This window comes from Dipodomys spectabilis, unplaced genomic scaffold (assembly GCF_019054845.1).
Source record: "Dipodomys spectabilis isolate Male_0828 unplaced genomic scaffold, ASM1905484v1 ptg000046l, whole genome shotgun sequence".
Classification (NCBI taxonomy): domain Eukaryota; kingdom Metazoa; phylum Chordata; class Mammalia; order Rodentia; family Heteromyidae; genus Dipodomys; species Dipodomys spectabilis.
Window position 1 is genome coordinate 9,423,433 of NW_024870723.1, and position 17,185 is coordinate 9,440,617.

Sequence of the window (17,185 nt, forward strand, 5' to 3'; positions counted from 1 at the left end):
CCTTAACCAAATGAGGCAAAGTGAGAAGAGTACATAGTGGTCTCTTATAATTAATACCTGGACTTAAAATCTAGACCTCAAACTTGAAATAGTCAATTATTCCATATACTTATAAAATCATTCATGAGCTCTCTCAAGTACTTTTACTCCCTCACTCAACTTAGAATCCACTCTCCACTATTAGTACCTCCTTTGTAAATATCGTAACTGGTTTTATTCCCTCAGAAGTCATTTGATAAAATTCCAACCCAATATATCATTTACTCCATGCTATTCCCAAACAGCTAATTTTAATGGAGGAAAAATGGTACAATCATGCTGCATATAGACTTATTTTTTCAAAATTACAATTATTTTATATAACCAACCAATTCATTAATATATTTCATAATTAAGTTTATTTTCCCACCTCTAACATCCCTTTCCTCTCCAATCTCCAGTCTACCCGAGAATTGATATAGCTTCCCATTTAACAGAGAAAATATATAAAAATCAGAGAATTCTTTCTATCACCAATTCCACTAACTTCCCTGAATCTCTAAACACATCCTCTAGTACCTAGGGCAACTTCTCTAGCTATTTTTTTTCTTAAAGACTTCATTCCCATAATTATCTTTCTTATGAACTACCACTTCATGCAGGTATCTGCTTAAAGACTTCATTCCCATAATTATCTTTTTTATGAACTACCACTTCATGCAGGTATCTGCTTAAATGTTATTTTACACTCCTTCCCTGAATATCCTACCTAAAATATTTCCCCTTCCCCCATCATTTTTTTCTTGTTCCTCTGTATTATTTTTCTTCCCAGAATCCATCACCACCAGATATGCTTTCTATTTGCTTTATGTTCACTGCTTTTGTTTCAGTGATAGTGCTGTGTGAACAGGGATTCTGCCTTTCTATGTTCCTTTCTGTATCAGGGATTCTGCTTTTCTATGTTCCTTTCTGTATCTGGAACATAATGTAATGTGAGCCAAGGCAGTAAAGTCCATGAGACTTTTTTTTTTTTGTCGGTCGTGGGGCTTGAACTCTGGACTTGGGAGCTATCCCTGCACTCTTCAGCTCAAGGTGAGTGCTCTACCGCTTGAACCACAGTGCCACTTCTGGTTTTCTAGTGGCTTATTGGAGATAAGAGTCTCATGGATGTTCCTGCCACGGCTAGCTTTAAACTTCAATCCTCAGATCTCAGCCTCCTGAGTAGCTAGAATTACAGGCGTGAGCCACCAGCACCCAGTTTCCATGAGACTTTTATCTCCACCAAAAAAATTGTCAGAAGTGGAGCTGTGACTCAAGTGGTAGAGTACTAGCCTGGAGTGCAAAAGATCGGGACCAGTGCCCATGCCCAGAATTCAAGTGGGTGGAAACCAGCAGGTGGGGGAAGGACAAGAAAGGAGGAGAAAGGAGGTTGAAGGGGGTAATATGATCAAAATACTTCATATACAAATATGAAAACATTTTCCTTCTGCTATGCCCTCTCAGTCTTGGACTTCCAGCCTCTAGAATTGTGAGCCAAATAAAGTTTCATTATAAATTACCTAGTCTGTGGAATTCTGCTCTAGTAGCATATAATGGACTAAGGCAAGAGGTATGCCAGCAGAGTGAAAGAAGCAACTAATACTGCCTGAGGAAATCAGGGAAGTCTGCAGAGGGAAGATAATATCTAAGTATGATTAGAAACACTCCAAATAAAGAAGAAACAGAAAAACACACAAGACAGAGTGAACAACATGTAGAAGAGGAAAGAAGAATAAAATAAAATCATACAGTAGTCAACTGAACCTGCCTTAGAACAAATCAATAAGCCCAATCTTATCTAAAAGATAGTTAGGTCTGAGAATAAGATTTAGATCAGATCCTTATAACCGAGACACCAACTTTTAGAAGATGAAAATGATTAGAATGAAAAATATTATGTTATTTACAAGGAAACAGATGGATCTTGAAAAAATCATGTTAAGTGAGGTCAGCCAAGCTCAGAGTCATAAATTGCTCATGTTTTCTCTCATATGAGAAAGGTAGATATAAAATGCAACTGTACATGATAACTTATACAGGACTCTAGGAATTCACACAAAGTCAGACTAAAGGAGGATATTGTTATGGGAGGAATCCAAAGGTATAATTCCTGTGAACATTTAAAATACTGTTTTCTGAAACAAATTTCAGGAAATGGAAATGGGTTTTTTTGGTTGTTGGTTATTTTTTTGTTTTTGTTGTTCTTTATTTTATCTTTTCAGTGGTGAGGGGAGGACACAGAAATAGAGGGAAGAAGAGTGAAATATAGTCATGGCATTCAATATACACTATGAGGAAAATGAACTATGCAACTTGTAGGTAGGGATGGAAGGGGGAAAAATAGGGAAAAAGTAAAGGAAGGGGTGACATTATCAAAAAGAATTGCATTCATTATCTAGCTTATGAAATGGTAAATCCTCTAGTACAATACCTTAATAATAATAAAATTATATTTTAAAATTCCAAAAATAGCAAAAGGAAAAAGGAAAGCTTTAGCTAAAAAAACCATCTATTTCACATACAGATATGCTGAATAAATCTCCTAGAATCTCAAAAATGATTATGATATGGAATAGCATACAGAATTAGACTGTATGCTAATAGAATCTTTCTTTTTCCCCCTCAGGCCTCCTATAGCCTTTCTAGGATCTTTAAGTAAGGGAAAAATATGAGAAGAGAAGCATATTAGTGTTCTTTTTTCCTGCACTTACCTACTTACACTCTTTCATTCTTTGCTATATGCAGGGTTCACTGCTAATGATAAAGGAAAGGAGATAGTGATAAACGAGATATAGTCTGTCAAGCTTACACTTTAGCAAGGCAGACAAGAAATAGATCAGAAATAAATAACTATGTCACATAAGCCAAAGTTGCTTATTCTTCAAAATAAAGTTTATAACTATACCTATCCTCTACATTGTCTATGTCCAATTTTTCTGGGAACAATGACAGAGTAGAGTACTTATAACAGAAATCATACTGCCCATAAAGTAAAAAAATATTTATTATTTGGACTTCACAGAAAACTCTATCAACCTCTGAAAGACATTTTTAATTAATTAAAATTGTGATAAATGACTAAGCAGCAACTAGTTGGTATGAAGCAGTGAAGAGATCCCTTTGAAGAAGTGAGAGATATGGAAGGTAAAGGAAAAGCCAAGACAAGGCTAGAAGGAATAGCAGTAAATGAAAGATCTCAGGAATGTAGGAGCACAGTGCATTCTAGGAACTGACAGAAGATTGATATGGGTTGAATAAAGAGTTTAATCAAGGTATGTTGTGAACTAAGACATACATTAGAAAATGCTGGGAATTTATAGGTCACAACTCAGATTTTGCATCTTTTATCTACAGGACAATAAGAAACTATTAAACACAGATATAGTGGAGTAATATACATAGATCTGTACATTCAAAGATTTGTGAGAAAGGAATGAGGAGGTGGGCAACATCAGATGTAAGTTAGGGATCATCTATACATTAAGGAGTTGAGTGCTGTGTGCCAGTAGCTAATGTCGTAAGACTATATACTCAAAACGATCATCATTTGATCACAGGCAGGAAAATCAGTGAGATACTTACCTCCAATTAACCACCAAAAAGACAAGTAGAACTGTGGCTCAAGAGGTAGAGCGCTAGCCTTGAGGAAAAAGCTCAGAGATAGCACCCTTGCCCTGAGTTCAAGCCCCAGGACTCACATGAACACACAAAAAAGGAGTTAATAGCTTGTATTATGTGGATGGAAAAAAGTGAGAAATATATAGGAAGCCCAATTGGCAAAACTTGGTGAGAATGCAGGAAAAACTGAAGATAACTTACAAAGAGTATTCTTATTACATGGTTGGTATAACTAGTTGAACAGAGTAGACAGAAAAGTGGAAGAAAGGGGAAGAAACATGTGAGTAGAAAATTAGCTTAGCTGTAAAGTATCTAAAACCAAAATGGAGACACCACTAAGAACTGATACACACATCAGTTATATAATAGAAAGATGAGGATCATTTTATTGGTGAAGTTTTGATGAACAAAATTTTGGTTAACTGAACATAAATAGTACAGTCTATATCTATTTGCTTTATGTCTGGAGTAAAAGGACATAGAACTAGAGACTATTCATAAATAAAAAGGGAAAGCAGAAAAAAAAAACTTATAAGACCAAAAGCCATAAAAAGAAAATGTATATGGCTTTAGCATTTTGCCTATTTTGCTAGTATGTTTAACTGACCTGAGCAAGTAAGGTAAAAGCAAATAGGAATATTTTCTTCCTACAAAGGCAGCAGAAGTATAGATTCCAGCTAAAAAAAATGCTGCTAGCACTATGATCCTTGAATAATGTTCTAACTCATTTATATTAATATTCTACTCACATTAATCCTCAAAGTTTCAAAAGAAAAGGTGATTTTATAACGTAAAGAATCTAGAAGTTGGGTGCCGGTGGCTCATGCCTGTAATCCTAGTTACTCAGGAGGCTGAGATCTGAGGATCGCGGTTCAAAGCCAGTCCAGGCAGGAAAGTCAGTGAAACTCTTATCTCCAATAAACCACCAGAAAACCGGAAGTGGCGCTGTAGCTCAAGTGGTAGAGTGCTCGCCTTGAGCTGAAGAGCTAAGGGATAGCACCCAAGCCCAGAGTTCAAGCCCCACGACCGACCAAAAAAAAAAAAAAAAAAAAAGAATCTAGAAAGTGAACTTATTTGTATCTTTGAAAACACTGAAAACTTAAAGACTATGTGACAGTCTCACAATAACCAGAAATTAAACTTAAAAGAATTCTCAGAACTTACTTTTCAAGCTCTTCCTGAGAATGGGCAAATGTACAATTTGTTCCTCGTGGACAACCTCCTTGCTGTCGCAAATCTCGGCACATGCTAGTCTTATATTTGCTATTTGGCTGAGGCTACAAACAAAAATATTCAATATGTGTGAAATGCAAAGAATATAGTTATTCATTCTAGGAATGTCAGAACTTATAATAATCCCCTTAATTTTTTTTCACATTAGACAAGTGATTCTTATGCTAAAACAAATACCATTCCATTTTTTCTTGTTGAGTTTTATAGCCGAACAGGTAGTATTTTAGAAACCATAAAAAACTAGTTTATCTTTCACATAAAGCAATTCTAGAAAAGGTTAAGATTTTTTTTCTCTCTAAATTACTGCTACCTTAAAGTTATGGTAAAATCAAGTAAGTTAAAAAACGTTTAAAAAAACCAATAAGCTTTGCTCACTTAACCTTTTCCAGAAAATATAAGATACAATTTCCTTGAAAGTGAAACTTAACACTTCATTAGTTAACATGGAAGCAAAATTCTATCCATAGGTGTAGGAATAATTTTATATTTTGCTACACTATCTGAGACAAAAGATAAATTCATCACAGGGCTGGGAAGGTGGCTCAGTGGTACAGTGCTTATCTTTCATGCATGAGCCCCTGGGTTTGATTCCTCAGTAACACATAAGAAAAGGCTGGAAGTGGCACTGTGGCTCAAGTGATAGAGCCCTAGCCTTGAGCTGAAGAGCTGAGAGACAGGGCCCAGGCCCACAGTTCAGGCCCCACAACCACCACCACCACCACAACCAACAACAAAAATCACAACAATTATAATTTGCATCAAAGATGTCATTATTGTTTTTGTGATCTCAGTAATATGTAAGCATTTAATATTCAGTTGATAGATGAATATTGTAATGTCTTCTAATCAAATAAAGATAGAAGAGTAAAAAGATAATAGAGCAGGTCAACTTTGTCAGTTACTGTTGTCTTAACCTTGGGTGTGTTATTTAACTTTTATTTTTTTTTGTCGGTCATGGGGCTTGAACTCTGGGCCTGGATGCTATCCCTCAGCTCTTCAGTTCAAGGTTAGAGCTCTACCACTTCAGTCACAACGCCACTTCTGGTTTTCTGAGTGGTTTACTGGAGATAAAGCATCTCATAGACTTTCCTGTCTATGCGTGCTGGCACAGTGATCCTCAAATCTCAGCCTCCTGAGTAACTAGGATTACAGGCATGAGCCACCAGCGCTGTCTTTAACTTCTTTAAGTTGCAGCTTGAGAACAATTACCTTGCAGGTTATTCTAAGTATTAGAAGTAAAATATGTAAAATACTACACATGGGAAGTGGCTCCTAACAACTGAATAAATAAAATTGATCATTAAAACACAGTATCCTTTTTTTTTTTGTCGGTTGTGGGGCCTAAACTCTGGGACTGGGAGCTGTCCCTCAGCTCTTTAGCTCAAGGCTAGTGCTACCACGTAAGCCACAGAGCCACTTCCAGCTTTTTCTGTTTATGTGGTGCTGAGGAATCAAACCCAGGGCCTCATGCATGTAAGGCAAGCACTACCACTGAGCCACCTTCCCAGCCCCCAAAACACAGTATCCTATTTTGACTTTCTCTCAAGTGCACTGAAAATATAATAAGAATTCAAATTCCATACATTTTATAAAGAAAAATGCACTCTGGAGATAGTAATAGGAAAAAAAATCTCCCAAGTTTTCTACAGTAAAAAGAAAGAACTGGATAAAGTGAAAAAAACTGATGAATAATGCTTGGTCCAAATAGGTTTGTAATTCAGCAAATTCATATCCAAGACTGTCTAAATTCTCCATGCAGTACAAAATGGTAATGCTACACTAAAAATGGAATTACTCCCTAAAGATCAGAGACAATCATAAAAAGGGGCTGGGGATGAGAAGGCAAGAGGTGTAACTCAGTTTGAGACCTAGCCTAGCATGCTTAAAGCTTTGTTTTGTTTCTAAAATCATTATCTTTGAGTAGTTGTACAAAGAAATTACCATTTAACAAAGTTTATAAATACAATGCATCTTGATCAATGTCACCCCTTTCAACATTCTCACGCATCTTTCCCAACCCACCCTCTAACCCTTACTTTCCTTAATTTTTTTAGGCTATACATTAAATCCTTGATTGCATTCTCCCCCTCTTCTCCTCATTCATCTGCCTTTTCCCCCTCTATCCCACCAAGTACCCACTTCCTGGTGTTTATTTTGCTGAACTTTGACTTTGCTTTAAAGCCTCAGTTTTGATCTCTAACATCACATACACATAAAATAAACAAAAATAGTCTTATGACCTAAGAGTCACATAAGGAGTATATTAATCAAACAGACTGTTGGGATGCTCAGCATGAAGCTCTGATAACAGCAACTGAGGTGCAATAAATAAACTTACCTGAGGTGTCTCATGGCCTTTCCTACTATAATTCTGTATGAAGTCTACAAGACCATGAACCACTGTTTTAACAGCTACCATTGCATTTTCTAGCTGCTCCCAAGTTGGTGAAACAGCGTCTAAAATTAAGGGAGGGGAGCAGATAATGTGTTACCAGTAATTCTCTTTTGTTATTTACCTCAAAGATAGACAAAGTCTAAGTAATGGAGAACTTTTTTATATACCTGGATTAGGGTCTATGTTTGCTAGAAGCTCTAAATGAGGCCTCAGTCTATTTAAGTTAGCCGGGTCACCTGTTCGTTGCAAGACAATTGTCAATTCCTGGACACTTTTTGCAAATGACTCTGGAGATTGCAGCTAACAAACAGAAGAGAGAATGGTTATTTTACTCTGGTTGTTATGACAATCTATATTCATATGCTTCCCATTAATCAGTTAATAGGTCTTCAAGTGTCTTCAGATTTCATAATTGGAGTTTCAATGATGAATTCAATTTTCATCTCAGAATCTGCCCTATGAAATTCATCATTAGACACTTAGAAAACAGTAACTTTCTGAGGTCAGACTGTAGGCAAATTTGAGGTTCTGTAAGCATAGCTACATTCATGCTAATATCTTGTATTTGTTTCCCTACTACTTTCTATTATTTTATTTTATTTTTTTTTTGGGGGGGGGGTCCAGTTGTGGGGCCTGAACTCTTGGTCTGGGTGCTGTCCCTCAGCTCTTCAGCTCAAGGCTAGCACTCTACCACTTGAGCCACAGCGCCACTTCTGGCTTTTTTATTTCTGCTTATGTGGTGCTGAGGAATCAAACCCAGGGCCTTAAGCATGCAAGGTGAGCGCTCTACCACTGAGCCACCTTCCCAACCCCTCTATTTTCAAAGTTACAAAGTAATAAAAACAAAAATGTGTTGGAAGAGCTTGACTTTTAAAAACACAGATTTCTCCTTTTAGAACATATACATTACTTAACAATGGTTTTACTTTAAAGAGTTTCCAACTTTACAATGATGCAAAAGGAATACATGTACAGTAGGATGGAATTCCTACACAGTACAATATTCTCTCACAATGCTGGGCACTAGCAGCAATCAACAGCTCTCAGCCACATGATCATGAGGTAAACAAAAAAACACCCTCCAGTGTACAATGACAAGATATGAGGCTGAGTAGCTTATCTTTACTAGATGGATTTTCAAATTAATTGATTATACTTGGTTGTTAAGTAAAGGGACATCTGTATTCCAATACTCTTCAATATAAAAGCAATGGCATATTTCTAATTTTACAAACCTTATCAATGATAGACTGCATGTGTGATTTATGAGCCAAGTCACCATACAGAAGCGAAGACCACTGCTCAGGTGAAATACGGAGTCCTGCTTCCATAGCAATATGAACAATTTGGGCATCATGTTCTCTGCGCAATGCCTCATAACTCCGAAATTCCTCCTTTAGCTGCATTAGGGAAGAATCTTCATCCCTTTTGGTAACCTAAAAAATTAGAAGAAAATAAAAACTGATCTGAATTGTTCTGTTGTTTCTCTCCCCACCAGCTAATTTACTTTCAAAGGGGAGTGATAAAGCATACTACATATAAAACACCACAAATTAAGACAGAAAAGTAAGAAAATATCCTTACCACAAACCATTTTTTGAACAAAACAGAACTTATATAACTAAATATAGTTTGTCTTCAATGAATTCATCAGCAGGTGAAAGGAAAGAGACTCACAAGCAAAAACTTAAAGCACTACTTAAGGTAACAGAGGATAGGCAATTAAATAACTAGTTTGGTAGAGGAAAAATTTTTCAGAAAAGGCTCTTCAAGCTGTGTAAGTTCTTCAGTAATGAAAGCGTGAATAACAAAATTCTAGAAAGAATATTGAGGGGTGAAACAGAAACATGAACGATAAGAAGCTAGAAAAAAAATCTTAGAGGGCTGGGAAGGTAGCTCAGTGGTAGAGCACTTGCCTTGAATGCATGAGGCCCTGGGTTCCATTCCTCAGCACCACATAAGCAAAAAGAAAAAAGCCAGAAGTGGCGCTGTGGCTTAAGTGGTAGAGCGCTAGCCTTGAGCTGAAGAGCTGAGGGTCAGTGCCCAGGCCCAGAGTTCAGGCCCCATAACCGGACACTCCCTTCCCCCCCCAAAAAAAGAAAAAAAATCATAGAGGGCCTTGTATATTATGGTACAAAATTTACATATTATCCTAAAGAGAATGAAAAGCTTCTCAGTACTTTTAAGTACTGAACCAATATGATCAGATGTATAATTTTTGCTTTTGTATTTTCCTGCCAGCCCTGGGGTGGTATCTGAGTATCTTTGTGCTCAAGACTAGCATTCTACCACTTGAGCCACAGGGCTACTTCTAACCTTTTCTGAGTAGTTTATTGGAGATAAGAGTCTCACAGATTTTCTGCCCAGGCTAGCTTTGAACTGTGATCCTAAGATCTCAGCCTTAGTAGCTAGGCCTGAGCCATCAGTGCCTAGCTCAGATTTATATTTTAAAAAACACCACATGGGTAGCAGTAAAGGAAAGACAAAGATAAATAAGAAACATAGCCAAGCCAGGTGTGGGTGGCTCATACTTGTAATCCTAGATACTAAGGAGGCTGAAATATGAGGATTGTGGTTCAAAGCCAGCCTTGGTAAGTCTGTGAGACTCAGTCATGGGGCTTGAACTCCGGGCCCTGGAGCTGTCCCTGAGCTCTTCTGCTCAAAACCAGCACTCTACCACAGTGCCATTTTTCTGGTAGTTAATTGGAGATAATAGTCTCACTTTGGATTCAACTCCCCTGTTAAGACAAGCACTCTACTACTTGAGCCACACCCTGATCCTATTAACATATTTAAATACAATGTAGGGCACTGAATGCTCCTTAGGTGGGAAAAACAAAACAAAACAAAACACACCCAAAACTCTATCATTTATGAAGCTTTGAAAGACACAAAGACACAGGATTAGTTTATGGGAAATCCTGGATACAAAGACCATCTAATTAAAAGTATATGTAAATATACTTGAACAGTCTCATTTCAGATAAACTCAGTCAGAATTCCGGGATAGAACTTAAGGATCCTTTATTTTTAAATTGCCATTCGTGTGGCCGTAACTCTGGGCCTGGGCACTGTCCCTCAGCTCTTTAGCTTAAGGCTAGTGCTCTACCACTTGAGCCACAGTGGCACTTCCCACTTTTTTTGTTTATGTGGTGCTAAGGAATCGAACCTAGGGCCTCATGCATGCAAGCACTCTACCACTGAGCCACCTTCCCAGCCGAAGTATACATACTTTTTAACAGTTCCACCAATGTAATGTGTCTTCAGTTGCGAATCACTACACTAAATACTGACATCATTAATTTCCTTTTTTTCCTCACTCCATGATCCATAAAAAATTCAATGCACTTAAAAATTGCATTTCTTAGACTGGGAGTATGGCTCAAGTAGTAGAGTACCTACCTAGTAAGAGGGATTCTGAGTTCAAAACCTTAACACCAAAATAAATAAATAAATAAATAAATAAAATACATTTCTCATTACAAATTAATAAAATTATGTGCTTTATGTTATCTTGGTTAGACTAATCTTGATCTTCAAAGAAGGATTTTCTGTATGTACCCACAAAATTCAGGTCTCTAAGCTGATAAAGATGAGAAATGTCCTGGGACAATAATGAGAACTGAGGACTTTTGGTAGATAAGTCTGTATGATATTATTTTACTCATCCATACACTGTGCTTTACAATTTTGAACTACAGACCAATGAGGATGAAATGAGAAATAAAATTGAAATAACTTCCTAAACTAGTATTCTTCAGATAGCAGCTCATCAGTAGCAGTGATAGATATATGAGAACCATAAGCCACAAATCAGAATAATACCAATATAAAAAAGTCAAAATCTCAATTTTACAGAGTATGAACACCAAGGTTGTTACTTCAGTATACTAAATAATCTCTGTAACTTGTTGCTTCCCTAAAGACATGAAATCCAGCACTATGACTATCAGACAGAGTAGACAAGTCTAGTTAGTTGAATTATATAAATTAATTTAAACCCTTTTACATCATCAATTACCTGTTATCTGCCAAGAAAATCTTTTTTGTTTGTCTTTTTTGTTGTTGTTGTTGATAGTGGGGCTTGAACCTGATCAGGGCGTGGGTGCTGTCCCTGAGCTCTTTTTGCCCAAGGCTAGCACTCTACCACTTTGTGCCACAGTGCCACTTCTGGTTTTTGAGTAGCTAATTGGAGGTAAGAGTCTCATGGGAACTTTTCTGCCTGGGTTGGCTTCTTTCTGCCTGGGTTGGCTTCGAACCAGGATCCTCACATCTCAGCCTCTTGAGCAGCTAGGATTACAGATGTGAGCCACCGGAGCCCAGTCAAGAAAATCTTTTTTATCTATACCGTTTTTATTCTTGAATCTAATGATCAAAATAAACTTAATATACTTTGGTTTCTACTTTGTTTTATTTTCACAGCAGGTAAAAGGTCTCTGTATTTTCAAGTCTAACCCTTTCTCCAGATTTACCTAATATCTTACATTCTTATAACATACTGAAACTATAAGGATACAAGCTGTTTTCTTATTCACAGTAAATTTAACTGCAAATGGTTTCCTTGACAATGGAATTACATTTGAAAATATCTTGCCCTTTCTACCAAACCAAAAACCCACACTGAATACAGACTGACACAATCTCAACTTTACTTTCCTGTCATCCCTTTGAGGCCCTTCTCAGATTTCTCTATAGAAGAGATAAAAATAGTATTACAAAGCTCACTTACTCTTATGAAATTTACAGTGTAATTTTTGACTACCTTTTAGGATAACAGATGTAGATGAATAGGCTTCTTAGTTCACTTTTACAACTTTTCCTAATAAGAGTCCAAAACTTATCAAAACTACTTCTTTTTTGTGGTCAGTTGTAGGGCTTAAATTCAGGGCCTGGCACTGTCCTTGAGTTTTTTGTGCTAGAGACTCTATCACATTGAGCCACAGCTCCACTTCCAGTTTTTCTGGTGGTCAATTAGAGATGAGAGTCTCAAAGACTTTCCTGATCAGGCTGGTTTTGAACCACAGCCCTCAGATCTCAGCCTCCGGAGTAGCTTGGATTCCAGGCGTGAGCCACCAGTGCCTGACTCAAAACTAATTCTGTTTTATATTACTGAAACCTATAGGTAACTGGAATCACAGATGGAATTAATGCAGAGGGAAAAAAAAAGATTCCTACTTTTGTAAACATGTATTTTATAAACATGCATTTCTGAAACCACTAGATAGTAATAAATACTAGGAAGCCTCTGTCTCAGATACAGGCATGGACAGTTGCTTAATGCTTACCTTAAAACAAGAAGCTCGATACAGTAGTTGCACAACATGACCAATACTTGTTTTTGATGCCTGAGGAAATCTTGGTTCTAGTCTTTGCACAACAAAAAGTACCAGAACTTTCCTTGAGAGGGCAGAACCATCTTCTAATGCCAGCAACACCAACTTCAAGGCCTCTTCTTGCATAGCTAGAAATAGTTAAAAAAAAAGAGTTCGCTACTGTGCAGAGCATGTCTGTCAAAGGCATCTTTGAATATTTGTTTAAAATGATCAATTACCCACAATCTGTATTAAATTAGCCAAAAAAACAGTATCACACAAACCAAATGTAGTTTATCTAAAAAGTAATCAAGGCCAGGCACCAGTGGCTCATGCCTGTAATCCTAGCTACTTAGGAGGCTGAGATCTGAGGTTCACAGTTCAAAGCCAGCCTAGGCAGGAAAGTCTGTGAGACTCTCATCTCCAATTAACCACCAGAAAATTGGAAACAGTGCTGTGGCTCAAGTGGTAGAGCGCTAACCTTGAGCTAAAGAGCTCAGGGACAGCATCCAGGTCCAGAGTTGAAGCCCCATGACTACCAAAAAAAAAAAAAGTAATCAAGCAAAAGAAAATATACTTTCTACTAAATATCCAAACAGAACTTTAGTAATGTATGTTCTGTAGGTATATAATAATCAATTAGATAATGACAATGTTATAGGGAAAAATAACTCACAAAACACAAAAATACTTAGATAATAACAGTATGCAAAGGACAACAGGCTTATGCATAAAATGGTTATTGTCAGAAAATATTTCACGAGTAATTTAAAAGTGATATTAGCCTCTGAATGCAATATATAAAGAAAGTATTAACCTCATTTTGCTGTTTTACGACTAGGGGTGTATAGTATAATCTCAAAGCATGAAGAAACAGCAAGCAAATCTAAATTAAAAAATTACAAAATAACTGGCTCTTGTTCAAGAACATCAATGCCCAGAAAGCAAAGAGAGGCTGAGGAACTGTTCTAAACGAAGGAACACTGAAGATCAGATATGGTAGCACATGCCAGTAATTCTAGCACCTAGAAGATTGAAGTAGGAAGATTGTGGGTTTGAGGTCGGATCTGGGCTACATAGAGAACTTCTATCAAAAAACAAATAAGTAAAAAGAACACTAAAAAGTATCATGACAAATTTATAAAATGATTTTAGAATATATTTTATATTAGAAGTTGTCCTAAAATAATGCGAGGCAAAAGTTAGAATCTATAAATTATATTACTGTGTCTATGTCGAAGTTTTTAATTTGCCCAATATATGTTACCACATAACAAAGTATCCTTGTTTATAGGAGACATACTGAAGTACTGGATGAGGGTAAAGTTCTTAAAATAATGCAAGTTGTCCTCAAATGGTTCAGAAAAGAGAATAATATGGCAAAATACTTAAAACTGGTGAAGGTAGATAAACAATAAAGGAAATTCTCTGCATCGCTTCTGTAACTTTTTAGTCAAAATTTGCTAGCACTTCAATATGAAAGTCAAATATATGATTATCAATCAAAACAATTTTAGAGCTGAGAACTCATGCAGAATCCAGAAAAGTGAATAAGATAGCATAACTAGTTAGCAAAATTAGGGATAGAACCAAGAACTTTAAAAAGTTAAGATAAACATTCACATAAAATTAACTATTTTATGTGGTATATGTATACAATGGAATTCTATGCCTCCATGACATTGCCCCATTTGTTAGGAAATGGAAAAACTTGGAAAAAATTATATTAAGTGAAGTAAGCCAGGTCCAAAGAAACATAGGTCCCATGGTTTCCCTTATTTGCAATAACTAGTATAAGTCGAGGACAAGCACAAAAGGTCAAAAGCTATGTGCATATGACAAGTGAAATGAACCCCAAGATAGGGACACACTTGTTTTTTCTTTCTTGCTATTGTTTTTAATATATCTAAAATGTATGTGATTTTTTTTTTTTTTGTTTCTCTTGTATGTTCTTCCTCCATGGTATAACCCCTGTTTTCACTGTTTTGATGTCAGTGCCCTGCATCTTGTATATACATTTTTCTAATTTGGGGAAGGGAAGGGAAATAACAAAATGCTGAAACAAGGATACAGGTTGACCCATTGTAACAATGAGGTGTACAAGACACTATGTAGAAAATGAACTTTACAACTTGGGAGGGGAGGGAGGAATGTTGGGGAGGGAAGAGTGGGTAGGGGAAAAACAAAGGAGGAGGTAACAATGTTCTATAGGAAATGTATTCATTACCTTATTCTTGTAACTGTAACCCCTCTGTATACTATTTTTACAATTAAAATAAAAATCAACAATTTTAGCTGGGCGCTAGTAGCTCATACCTGTTATCCCAGCTACTCAAGAGGCTAAGATCTGAGGATCACAGTTCAAAGCCACCCTGGTAGGAAACTCCACAAGACTTATCTCCAATTAACTACCAGAAAACTGGAAGTGGTACTGTGGCTAAAAGTGGTAGAGTGCTAGCCTTAAGCGAAAAAGCTTAGGGACAGTGCTTAGGCCCCAAGTTCAAACTCTATAACCAACAAAAATCCCCCCCAAAATATTTTAAAGAGTTCAGAATTGGGGATGCAGCTCAGTGGTAGAGTTCCATACCCAGCACTGGAAAATAGAAACGTGCAAAATTTACTTCCTAATATATTCCTAATGTATATATCATCAACTGTATCTAGTTTAAAGGCATTTTTGTTACTACAAAGACAACTCCAGTCATCAAGCTGTCATTTCTTGCACCCTCTCTTTACCCAATCTTTTAGCAACCACTCATCTGCTATCAGGTTTCCTTCACTTGAGATGGTATTTTCAAAGTTAATTCACAAGTATACTCATAGTCTTTCATTCCTTTTTACGTCAGAATAGTATTTTTTTTTTCCTGTGTCTGTAGTGGGGCTTGGACTTAAGGGCTTTCATTTTCACTTGCCTTTTGCAAACTGCTCAACCACTGGTACTTTACCAGTAATATACACCTTCACTTGGGCATTTTTGCTGGTCAAGTGGTAGAGTCTCCTAGACTTTTCTGCTTGAATGGACTTCAAACCACAACAAATCTCATACTTTTAACTAGCTAGGATTACAAGTATGCACCACCAGAGCCTGGCTGATGGCTAAATAATATTGTTTATGGATATATTTTATTAATCCACTTAAAAGTTGACTGACAGAATTGAGTTGATTCTTTTTACTTTATTCAATGAAACAAATGATCTGTATTTTCCAAGAATATCAACATCGTGGAAGACAAAAGTACAGCTAGAATGGAAAAAAAGAACACTACAGGCTAAGTGTAGTTGTACATACCTGTAATCCTAGCACTTAGAAGGCTGAGGGTCTAGCTATAAACACCCAAACTGTCCTCTAGCTCATCCTCCTGCCTCAGCCTTCTGAGAGCTGGAATTACAGATCTATGCTACTATGTCTGGCTTTTTTACATTTTAACAACCATATGTAAGGTTGCCATAAACATTTGGGTCCACTACTCCTTTGGGTATGTGCCAATGAGTGAAACTGTAGGATTATGTGTAAGAAGTTACTATTGTTTCTCACTGTAGCTTATTTTTCAGCTTTTGTGGTGCTGTGGAATGAAGCCAGAGCATAGTACATATTAGGCAAAGACTCTATTGCTGAGCTGTGCCGCCAAACCCTCTTCAGTCCCTCACTGGGGATCTGATTTACACTTTCCTTATAACTAAAGACATTCAGCATATTTTCATAGTTTTCTTGACCATCTGTATATCTTTTATAGAGGTAAAATCTTTTGTCCATTAAAAACTGTAGAATAAAGAAGATCTGATATCTAATCTAGTGTTTCTCAAGGTAAGTAAACATGAGCAAATACCAAAAGGCAACATTAAATATACAAAGTAGAAATTTTGAAATAGTATTAGGTTTATCTTTATATTATGAAAAATTTTGAACATATACAAAAGTAGAATAACATGGACCCCTAACAGCTGTTGTTAGAAAGGTTTCATCTATTTCTTTTGATGTTGTTGTTGTTGTTGGTCGTGGGGCTTGAACTCTGGGCCTGGGCACTGTCCCTGAGCTCTTTAGCTCAAGGCGAGTACTCTACCACTTAAGCCACAGCACCACTTCCAGTTTTCTGGTGGTTAATTGGAGATAAGAGTTTCATAGACTTTCCTGCCCAGGCTGGCTTTGAACTGCAATCCTCAGATCTCAGCCTCCTGAGTAGCTAGGGTTACAGGCATGAGCCACTAGTGCCCAGCTTTCATCTATTTCTTACTCGCTTTACTTGTTATTTTGGCTTGAGTGTTTTGAAGTAAGTCCTAAACAACATACTGCATTATGGCAGACTCTCAGTATCTGCAATTATAGGGCTGCAAGGAGACCATCCAGAAGGAGAAACTGTGACTGACTACTCAGGATGAATGCTGTTTACTACTGCACTGTGGATGCTTAATTACTATTCCTATACTCTACTATCCACTTCCACAAGTGCTGCCTTTCCAAAAATCTAAAATTTTTTCACTTAAGCATTTTATGTGCCCTTTGTGCTTTGGTTTTGAGGTATCATTTGCTGTGGGGGAGTAATATTTTCACAAAATTAAAAACAAGGAAGCAGCCAGGTCTTGGTGACTCATATCTGTAATCCTAGCTATG

General features: G+C 36.9%; 1 protein-coding gene and 1 non-coding gene across 4 annotated transcripts in view; both read right to left on the minus strand.

Annotated features, from left to right (window-relative positions):
- Positions 1 to 17,185, minus strand: part of Rc3h2 (ring finger and CCCH-type domains 2) — a 64,276-nt gene that overhangs the window by 27,931 nt on the left and 19,160 nt on the right. For all 3 annotated transcript variants that reach the window (XM_042678770.1, XM_042678768.1, XM_042678769.1), the window contains 5 exons: positions 12,550 to 12,725; positions 8,500 to 8,700; positions 7,432 to 7,564; positions 7,208 to 7,326; positions 4,801 to 4,913 (listed from right to left, as the gene is read on the minus strand). In XM_042678770.1, coding sequence (XP_042534704.1) covers positions 4,801 to 4,913; positions 7,208 to 7,326; positions 7,432 to 7,564; positions 8,500 to 8,700; positions 12,550 to 12,725 — 742 coding nt within the window. The remainder of the gene's footprint in view (positions 1 to 4,800; positions 4,914 to 7,207; positions 7,327 to 7,431; positions 7,565 to 8,499; positions 8,701 to 12,549; positions 12,726 to 17,185) is intronic.
- On the minus strand, positions 7,648 to 7,758 carry LOC122107151. The gene has a single exon (XR_006147296.1). It is a non-coding gene; the product is annotated as a small nucleolar RNA SNORD90 (small nucleolar RNA).